Raw genomic sequence first — 10,497 nt, 5'->3', positions numbered from 1 at the left:
ATAAGTCTTGTGTGTGGATGTGCATGAATCCTTCTTACCAAATGGTTTTGTGCTCCTTTGGTTGCAGATGCGACACTGAGGGTTTCTAACAGGCTGCCCTGGTACATGTTCCACCAGCTTACAAAACATCTCTGGACCCGTTGAACCACAGGTAGCATTAGCTGTTATATCTGCCATGGACGCAAGGTTCAACACAGCCGGAAACAGTCCTGGGAAGAAAACACACAGGGATTTAAAAAGAAATAGATGATGAAACATAAACAGCTGTATATATTAGTATGAATGTCTGCTAGATATAAAGATGCAGCAGCTTCTCTCTTTGGAGTAAACAAAATGAAAGCTAAAAGGTCTGACAGTTTAGGAAAAAAACACTTGTTTATGCTTGACATATACAGAAGATGAAGTTGATATCAGTCTTCTCATCTGGCTGCAAGTTTGACAGCAAACAAAGATTTTCCAAGGATGTCAGACAATTCTTTTAAATGCCTGAAATATCACAAAGATCTCCATGAAAAAAACAGACATATGCATACACACAGAAACTGCTCCAAGTTAAGCTTAATTGTGTAGTCAGATCATCACTAATCACAGTTTCAAGTCTGTTCAGAGCACTTTAAATGAGGTCAGGCTGGCTTCCCTCTTCAAAGCAAGAAAAAAAAAAAAAAAAAAATTGTGTTCAATTTCCAAAATGCTACAGTGGGGGTTATTAGGAACATCCAGCACATCCTGCTCTCAAACAGGTTTTGTGCATCAAATCATTAAAATTATGTCAGTTTCTGTGTGTAGCCTTGTTCCAAGTAAGCCAGCGAACGCTTGTATGTCTGTTGTACTGAGGTTGTGAGTAATTAGCCTGGAACATGAGGGGGAGGGCAGGTGTTTTCTACAATCCAAGTTGGTTAATCTGGGTGTATTTTTGGTAAAGTCTAATGCAGTTAACATCATTTACCCCTAAAAGATAGCGAGAGCCATGTTCCCTTTATCTTCTGATAAAAGAAGCACACAGTGAACATTTTTGGCCAGCTTTCAACTGTGCAGACTTTGGGCAATCTAATGCTACTATATCAAAGGACTGTTCATTTACATTATGTTGTGCAAGCAATTTTTTTTCATTTCTCATCCATGGATATTTTTCACTGCTGGAGACATAGAAAGTTAATTCAGAAAGAACATACATCATGGAAAACACTCCCAAGTACACAGGTATTTTTTCCAGGATATTGTGGGAGGCCATAATTTGGGAAGCCGTAAATACAATGCACGCATGAATTTGGTTTCCTCCCTGGTAAACCCCTTAAGGGCGGGCTTCGCAAAATCTCCATGAGAAGAGGAGGCTATTATATAAAACTCTCGGAGCCATGTGACCACAACCGAGCGGACTGTACTCTAGCCACTGTTGGGATCACTAAGGTAGTAAAAGGTTGAACGTCTTCCCATCCTAAAAAAATAATATAGGCTTTGTAACTGCTGCAACATTTAAACAGCTAGCAAAGCTTTTGTTGAGTGGCTGAAGTAGCTGTAAAGGCTGCAACTAATGATTATTATTGCCTCATTTAATCAATGAATCATTTGGTCTATGAAGATGCCAGAAAATACTGAAAAAAAAAAAGCTTGTTTTGTCCAACCAACAGTCCAAAACTCAGACATTAGGTTTACTGTCGCAGAAGACTAAAGACAGCCTGTAAGCCAGGGAGGATAAGAAAATAATTAAGATATATATCATTTTGTCATGTGTCATATTGCTCAAATCAAAAACACTGCAGTACTGCACGATCTCTAAAATGTGTGACTGCTTAAAGCCAGCAAGCCAAATAGCCTTTGTTACCCAAAGAGGAAATAAAGGGAACTGGCCACCTCGGGATCCAGAGAGCTCCAAACAAACTGATCATTATTTATGTCTAAATTTCATCACCACACAAATGCACCATGAAACTGCACACAATGTTGTTTTTGTTTTTTATTCAGCTTGTAGGCGTAACTCATCTGTGTTGTTCCCATAGGAAAAGCACATTAGTCTCAGAGTGAATGACAAGCTTGTAGAACTTCAAGTACTTCAGCGCTCAACATACACATGGTTCACATTTCCTGTCTGGGAAATACACACAGACAAACACATGAATGTACTGTGTTACGTCATATATCCCAGTTCTGGTTTAAGTCGGGTCAACATAGTTAAACAACATGTGCACTTACACATAAACATAAACATAAACACAGATACATATAAATGTACTATAACTGTACACAAAGGAGACAAGCAGAAGGGAAGATGAGACGAAAGGGGAGAAAAAGTATAAGAGAAACAGAGGAGAAGCACTTGTTGACAGAAAGTGTGGACAGTCTGAGTGTGCCTGTGTGTGTGTGTCCAGATGAGCCCAGCTGTTTGGCCAGATGTCAACACTGATGAACTGTGAAGAACATCTGACATACCCAAAGTCTCTCTCAAAAACACGTGTACACATTCTCACACAAACAGCATATCATATACACACTCAAACACATAACACATTTCCATAACAAAGTTTTTGTAACAGAAAACTTTGACTCCCAGATGAGTTTTCATTGAGTTATAGTATTAATACTTTAATATTATTGCTTCCATTTCCAGAAAGCATATTAACAATGAAGCCAGTATTTATTTAAAGTGCTGAAACCAACAAGAATTACCACCCAATTCTGCAGCCCTGTGCAGCTTTTAGCCTATTAGCTCATTATTTTATTTTGTGACTCATATACACTTTTTACACCAGAATTAGCTGCATGTATAAGCAGGTTTTTTTTTTCAATGCAGGTAAACTTGCTAATAAGGCAATTGACTCCTTTCACACGGCCAGACGAGTTTGCCTTTCTGTTCGAGAGGACACACACAACTGCTGAGAGCAGCGCCATCACAGAGCACAGACGCAGATTCAAACAATGACGAGAAAAAACCCCAATGTTAGGGGGTCTTAGTGCGTTTTTTCACCAATGTAAAAGGGGCTATACAGTTACTGATTGAGTGTTACCATTCTCATCAAAAAACCCCCTTAGTTAATAAACGAGCAAGAAGAGTAGGCTACCTGCCCAGCATGAAACGACAGAGACATGGGTACCTGTTTGAGAAAATCAAGCAACCAATGAGATTAACCACATTTTCTTTTTCTCATTGGTATAAACCAAACCATAGCTAAAAGAAAAGTGAGTAATCATCTGGTGGCCAGAGACATAACACACATGGGATGTTAGTGAAGTGATTAAACTAATAATTAAACATCACTTCCCATAGGTTACCAAGAATGGACAATTCTTGTCATAAAGTACGAAGAAACGAAGAAGTCAAACTGAAACTCTTCATTCAGTTTCTCAGATCGATCATAGCAAGGATAATAAAAGCTACCTTTATTCATGTTGTATCAATGTCTTTTCAGTTCCATCTTTTATTGTGGCACAGTTTTGGGACACCTCAAGATTTTAAGTCTGATATTTGGATAACCCCTCAAAGACTCCAGTCAATGCAGCATGTTCTTCTCTTTTCACTGAGCTCTTTTGTTCATTAAAAGGTCCCATATTGTGGAAAGTGAGATTTCCAGTAAGATTTTTTTTATCATTATTATAAACCAGGTTGAGGTGCTATATAAATACAATGAAAATAAAAAAAAAAGTCAGCCAATCAGAAGAGAGGCTCTGAGAGCAACACAAAACAACCTGTTCTTGCTAGAGCCCCAGAGAGAAGCAGGACAGAGGAGATGTAAAACTATAATGAAAACTATAATGGTTTTTGGTTCTTAAAACCACAAATATATCTTCTTATAAATAGGAAAAGAAAAACAAAAACAAAAGTGTAAATTATGGGACATTTGATTCCTAATCTGATCAGTGACAATAGGAAAAAGATACAACGCTAAAAGAAAATAACATATATAGTACCCATATAAACCAATGCCTCCGTGCGCCTATCAGAAGAGCAAACAAAGTGTGCACCATCTTGATGACATGTTGCCAACACAGGAAATCCGGTATCCAGACTTCAGTATAAAAATTATCTTAGTCAAGGCTTTAATGCAAGATCAAAACAGTTGCTTTGATGAACATGTTTTTCATGGTCCTTCTTCTCCACACTGTTTATAACTACTGCCTCCCACTTCTGCCAGGAAATCAAGCCAACACCCAGCTTATTCCTGGGTTTTGATCCACAACCTGGAAGAGTCTCCAACCACACACACATGTGTGTGGGAGACTGTGCAATTTCTAATAGTGTCATTTTACCTTGATTTGAGACAGCTAATACCTTAAGCTTCCTATCAGTTCCGCATGTCTGAGTTACAGAATCACACGGGATTCAATTGGGAACTTCATTTGTTCCAAGTTCAACCACATATTCTGGTTTGCTTCAGAGCCATCTCTTCCAGGCTAGCCGGGAAGTTTGGTGTAAAATTATTGCATAATCATATACTCATACTCTCTTTTCATGAGACTATTGTATTCTCTTAATCCCATAAGGAACAGCTCCACACAATCATTTAATATTGCATATAAAATGCTAATTCACCCAAACTATGCCAGTCTATGTCAACACATCCCAGGTTGCTCTACTCATGTGATGGTCTGAATTATCATTTCATTTCACTTCAGTATTCAGTCTGAGATTGTCTTCATGTTTTCCTTTTTCTGTATGGGTGGGGGGAGTATTTAGTCACACTAGCAGTGTGGCTCTAGCGATGCCATGTCTGTTGGTCTGTCACTCCACCACTTTCATCAAGACTGTAGTATCTCAACTATCTCAACTGCAGACATTCATGTTGCTCAGAGTATGAGGTCTCAGCTGTGCTTGTGTTCCGTGCTAATTATCAAATACTGGCAAGCTAAGATGCTAAACTACGATATTAAATATCATGAACATTATACCTGCTAAAAATCAGCATGTAAGCACCGTCATTGTGAGAACGTTAGCATGCAAACATTAGCATTACCTCAGATCACTGCTCTGCCTAAGCACAGTCTCACAGTGCCAGTAGCATGGCTTCAGAGTCTTAGTTTTGTTTTGGTCTCACCATCTAAAGCATTTTTATCCAACTGACGTCATTGTGAGTTGTACAGAGGCTGGTGTAGCAGCTGCTAGGAACAGTTAACATTTGTCATGCCAGTCTAAGACATATATCAGTGTATGAGTTGTTATTGCTGCAAGATGACTTACAAAACTTGAATAACTAGATCAATCAAATCCAAGGTTACCATTTTTAGGAAGATGACCCCTTTAATCTTAAAACCACCTACAAAGCTCTGATTGGCTTGATTGTTCCTCCAACCAAGAAAACAACTATTGATGAAAACAACACCAGACCTCTTTAAATCACTGAGAAAAAGTCATTTGTGGGCAGCAATAGAGATCAGGAGCCAGGCTACTCAATACAGACATCATACAGCTCAAATTAGGTAGTACACAGTACGTTTCACTCGGACCGAAGAGAGCTGCCAAGTTATAATCTCAATCACATTTTCACACTTCAGCATGACACAGAGAGGAACAGCTTTGGAAAATGTTTAACTCCTGCTTTTGCAAAATAATGCAGGGAGCAGTAACAGACTGAGATCATTGCATCTACAATTTCTTTTTAGATTTTCATGGGTTCTTCGTGTATCTGTTGGCTGTCATAGCAACTTCTGCTAAACATCTAAATTATTTCTCGGTAGAATCTGATAATGTGTCGGACTCTGACTTTGGCTACTGATAACATTTTTCTCTCTTGCCTTTTATGTTGAACAATACAGTGAGCGGTACAACTGAGAAATGGAGAGGACTGGCTAAAGACAGGGTTCAGATTTCAGATTCACTGAATGACAAGGACACAATGACTATCTGCCTACAGCTCTGAGGCTGTGGCGCACACACACACACACACACACACACACACACACACACACACACACACACACACACACACACACACACACACACACATACACACACACAGGTTCATCATCTTCCATTCTTTCCTCTCTGCTCTGATAACCATGGAAACCTGTCTATCAGTGTGTCTGTCTGTCTGTTGGCCTCTCTATCCCCATCTACGCTCTGTTAACCAGATGTCTCTGAGGATTTACTGCAATACAGGTGCTAAATTATAATGATGTCAAAATGTATAAGTACACTCAATGAAAGCTGAGTAATGCCATTGCCAAAGGAGTCGTTTCAACATCCTAACACTGATCACAAGGCAATATCACAAATAAGGCTGGGAAATGTATTTAAGGTGATAATACACTAACATACTGTATCTTTTTTAAATAGAAGATAAACTCTACGTGTGTTTTGCTAGTATTAAAGTTCAAGTTTCAACCTTAACCTTGTCACATGGTTCACTGACTGACTGACTGGTCTTTCTGGAGCTTTCAGTCACATCTTGTAGTCTTCATCAGCGCTCAATTGCCACCTGTTATTAGACGACTGAAAAGCCATACAGGAGTGACATGATAAAAACTAAATCATCTCTTTGACAACTGAGCAGACGCCACCTGCTGGAGTGAGATGTTCCTGAAAGCTCCTTCAAAACCAAACAAATACTGGAAATGGAACTTGTGATAAGAGATGTATGTTTTTATAGACCAGTCAAAGTAAACTCATATTTGTCCTGTTGTCCCCATCATCCCTGTCTCACACAAATAAAATTGACTTAACCCATGAATCTCCCCATCTGCGTGTTCATGTCAAATCCTCATTAATATCAAATCCATAACTTCACCTGGTAAGTGTCTGTTTACCCTCAGCACCTTCCCCACCTTACAAAATACCTGTACACTTAACTGTAGAGAGAAAGAATTAAACCAAATCAACGTTAAACTATTATATTCTGACAGTGAACTTCTGACACCCTGCACTTCCATGTACACCGCTGATACAACATGCATCAACACACATCTAATGTTTACAAATTGAGGATACTGAAGCATGCTACCCATCAATGTGGTAATAACGGCGATAAGACATCAATTTGGAAGTTAAATTTTACATTTAAGGGGAAAATGTCCACACTGACTGTAATTCCACAAGCTCAGGATGACAGCAAATTTGTTTCATTGTATAAAAAAGTTTCTTATTACATTATGAATAAAACTTTATTTGCTTTTTCTGTCACGGTAGAGGATGACTCTGCACTGCTTGCACTGCTTGCCCTGCTGTGTGTGTGTGTGTGTGTGTGTGTGTGTGTGTGTGTGTGTGTGTGTGTGTGTGATGGATGTGTTATTGTTGAGTTTTGAGGCTAGATGTATGCTTGATGGAATAAGAAGAAGGTTGAAAAAGACAGGATCATCTCTCTCTGTATCTCTCTATCTCTCCCTCCATCCTGAATAGTTGGGGGGTGAGAGAGAGATATGGATGGAGAGAAAGATAGAAAGATTGATGGAGAGTGAGAGATGGATGGAGGGATTCCCAGAGAAAGATAGAGTGTTGTTTAAAAGGGTCAGGGCCAGGAGAGGAATGAGGGATGAGACTGTGATAATCCTGTATACTCACACCCAACACACACACACACACACAAAAACATGGAACCCATAGAAATCTATAGTGCATACAGAAGTGTGTGTGTGTGTGTGTGTGTGTGTGTGTGTGTGTGTGTGTGTGTGTATAGAAACACAGATTCAACATAATGACACACACACAACAACATATACATTCACAAATGTGTTATGGACAATTAATTCGCCATCCAGCCAAACATACACACATACATAAACATACACACCCCCCACTCAAATTAATTTCCAGCCTATTACATCCCATCTGACAGAACCAGTTTTACACCAAGAAACAATATAATCAGTCCTGGACACGTCCGCAGCTTTGTAGGGACAGATGTCTCCTAGAAAACTAATCCGCTTTGTTAGCTCAGATGTGCTCTACACACCTGTAATATCATTTCTCGTCTATGTCCAAGTGTCAATCCAGGAAATTTGATTTTAACAATTTCACAAGGAGTGAAGAGCTCAACGCACGTATGACAAATAATTTCAAAACGTCCCCATACAGTTCAAATCTACAGTGGTTATATCTTGTTACATGGATACAGAGAAAACTTGACAATGACTGACAATAAAAATAACCTAAATTGTTCTGAGGTCACTGCTACTTGCTTACTGGCTGGCTGCAATGTCTGACTGTGATCATGACCGCAGTGAAATATCATCAATCACCCAACATAAAGTAGTTACTCCTTCAGAGGAAACAATCTTTGGTAGCCACGTTGGCTACTTAATAACAAGCTTGCAGGGGAAAAAAGTATGAGAAACACACGCAAAGTCTAATTATCAAGAAATCAAGGTTTTGCATTCGGGGATAATATTAGCAAGAGAACATTAAGCCACCTTCGCCAAGCATACTGTATATATGGAAGCTGACAGAGGTTGCAATTTCATTAATTTATCTATTTTATTTTTATCCTCTATGCCTGAAATGTGAATATAATTACCTTGTTATCTTGATAGATCCAACTGTATTTTCTTGTAACAATTAGATAACCAAGATAAAAAATGTTTTCTGAAGACCAGGACTTAATTTGGTAACTGATGGTGGCCATGATGGCTCCCTAAAATAATTCAATGATGGTAAAACAACAAGTCAAAAATAATTTGCTGTCTTGAGATAACAAGACAATTAACTCAAGGTATTGAGATAAAACAAAGATAGCATAGTGCACACAGAACTAAAGTACAGCAAACCATCTTTCCAATAAATACATTGATCACTAAGTATGACATCACCACAACAGATCAAGACCTTACTAAAATAATTTACCTGGTTGATTAATTGAATTACAAAAAAAAAAAATCTGTTTTGTTAGTGCAAGGCAGAGATAATTAAATCATGACTGTGATGTTTCAAAAGTTTTTCTATCAAGACACTGAAGTTGGAAAATTTCAGAAAAAAATTTAATAAAATTTGATCACATACGGCTGTTCTCAGTTTGCAGGTGTAACATTTATCATTGAATTGAATTGAACTGAGAACATGTTCAAGTTATATTTGGTGCTATATAGGCACCTCATCTGGAACATTATGTTTTAGCTCTGCAAATGATTTAAATATTAATTGACACCAGCCCTCACATTTATGCAACTTTAACACAATTAGTTAATAATAAAAATAATCCCTTGGTTAATAGAACTGACTCTTTCATGGTACACACTAAGTGTCATGACAGAAGTTTTTCAGTGACTGAAGTCTGAAAAAAAAAAAAACATTTCTTGAAATGAACTGAATAAATTGAAAGGGAAATTAATCGAGGCACGACTGGCATCACTTTGTAAACATCGCAAATTAAAGTTTTAATACAGCAAGTGATCAGCCTTCATCTTAATCACATCACACACGCTGGAACACACTCACACTTGGCTGTCGACCTGTCATGGCTGCAGGTGTTATATATTGGCACACACACACACACACACACACACACACACACACACACACACACACACACACACACAATTAGAACATTTTGCTCAACACAACGACACAAGACGGGTTTCAAAAAGTGCAAATATGAATCACATCACACACACTGGAACACACTCACACTTGGCTGTCAGTGTTCCCTGGTTGCTGTGTGTTGTTTCTATGGTAACATAGTTTGTACTGACACATTGGATAAATGAATGACTTTCCTAATAGATGGCAAATTACATTTGCCGGACATTGACTGGCTCTATGTTTCTGTCACTCTATCTCGGTACTCATGCAAACTTCCACATTAAAACAGTTTGTCAAAATATCATGTGAGTTACACACTTTGTAACTTATTTATGTATTTTTAAACATTCATCCACATTGGTTATAGTTACGTTGTATTTACTGTTTCCTTGGCGTAACAGAGTTTAAAGGTATTGTTTTAATCATAAATATTGAGTTGAAATGATTTGGGCACAATATGTCAACAATATTAATAGTCTACAGCCTTCCTAATAGCTCTGTAAGGCTGTACTTACAGTTGAACTTTGAGCTAAATGCTAATTTCAAAGTGCAAACAAGTTAAAAATGACAAAGCTAATGCTGATGTTATAGGCAGGTAGATATATTAATCATGTTCACCATCTTAGTTTAGTGTGTTAGAACATTTAACATGTAACAGTTAACATTTGCTAATTAGCACTAAAAACAAAGTACAGCTGAAAATGAAAATGAAAATTACGGGTTATATAGACAGAATTTTTATGACCCTGTCGGTCAAAATGACGGACAACGAGAAAGTCGAACACAACCTCTGGTCTGGACCAAAGTGGTGGACTGACCAACTGGCTAACAGCGCCATTTCTAGAGCCCTGCCACTAGCATGGCTCAAGAAAAAAAGACATGAACAAACTAGAGTGAGCAGTCATTAGTCAATGCATCATTTAGCCTTGAAATCTATAGCTTATATGCTGCACACATGTAAAATGAGTTAACGAGACTTTTTGTCATAGAAAATGAGTTCAATTAATTGATACCCATGGCTGGACTTCAGAAATTATTTGAATATTGTTGAAGGATTT

General features: G+C 38.1%; 1 protein-coding gene across 6 annotated transcripts in view; it reads right to left on the bottom strand.

Annotated features, from left to right (window-relative positions):
- Positions 1-10,497, bottom strand: part of lama2 (laminin, alpha 2) — a 181,029-nt gene that overhangs the window by 146,175 nt on the left and 24,357 nt on the right. For all 6 annotated transcript variants that reach the window (XM_056404736.1, XM_056404734.1, XM_056404735.1 and 3 more), the window contains exon 2: positions 39-209. In XM_056404736.1, the coding sequence (XP_056260711.1) occupies positions 39-209 (171 nt within the window). The remainder of the gene's footprint in view (positions 1-38; positions 210-10,497) is intronic.

This window comes from Seriola aureovittata, chromosome 19 (assembly GCF_021018895.1).
Source record: "Seriola aureovittata isolate HTS-2021-v1 ecotype China chromosome 19, ASM2101889v1, whole genome shotgun sequence".
Taxonomy (NCBI): Eukaryota; Metazoa; Chordata; class Actinopteri; order Carangiformes; family Carangidae; genus Seriola; species Seriola aureovittata.
Note: the sequence above shows the minus strand (reverse complement) of the source record. Positions and strands in the feature narration are given on the sequence as shown.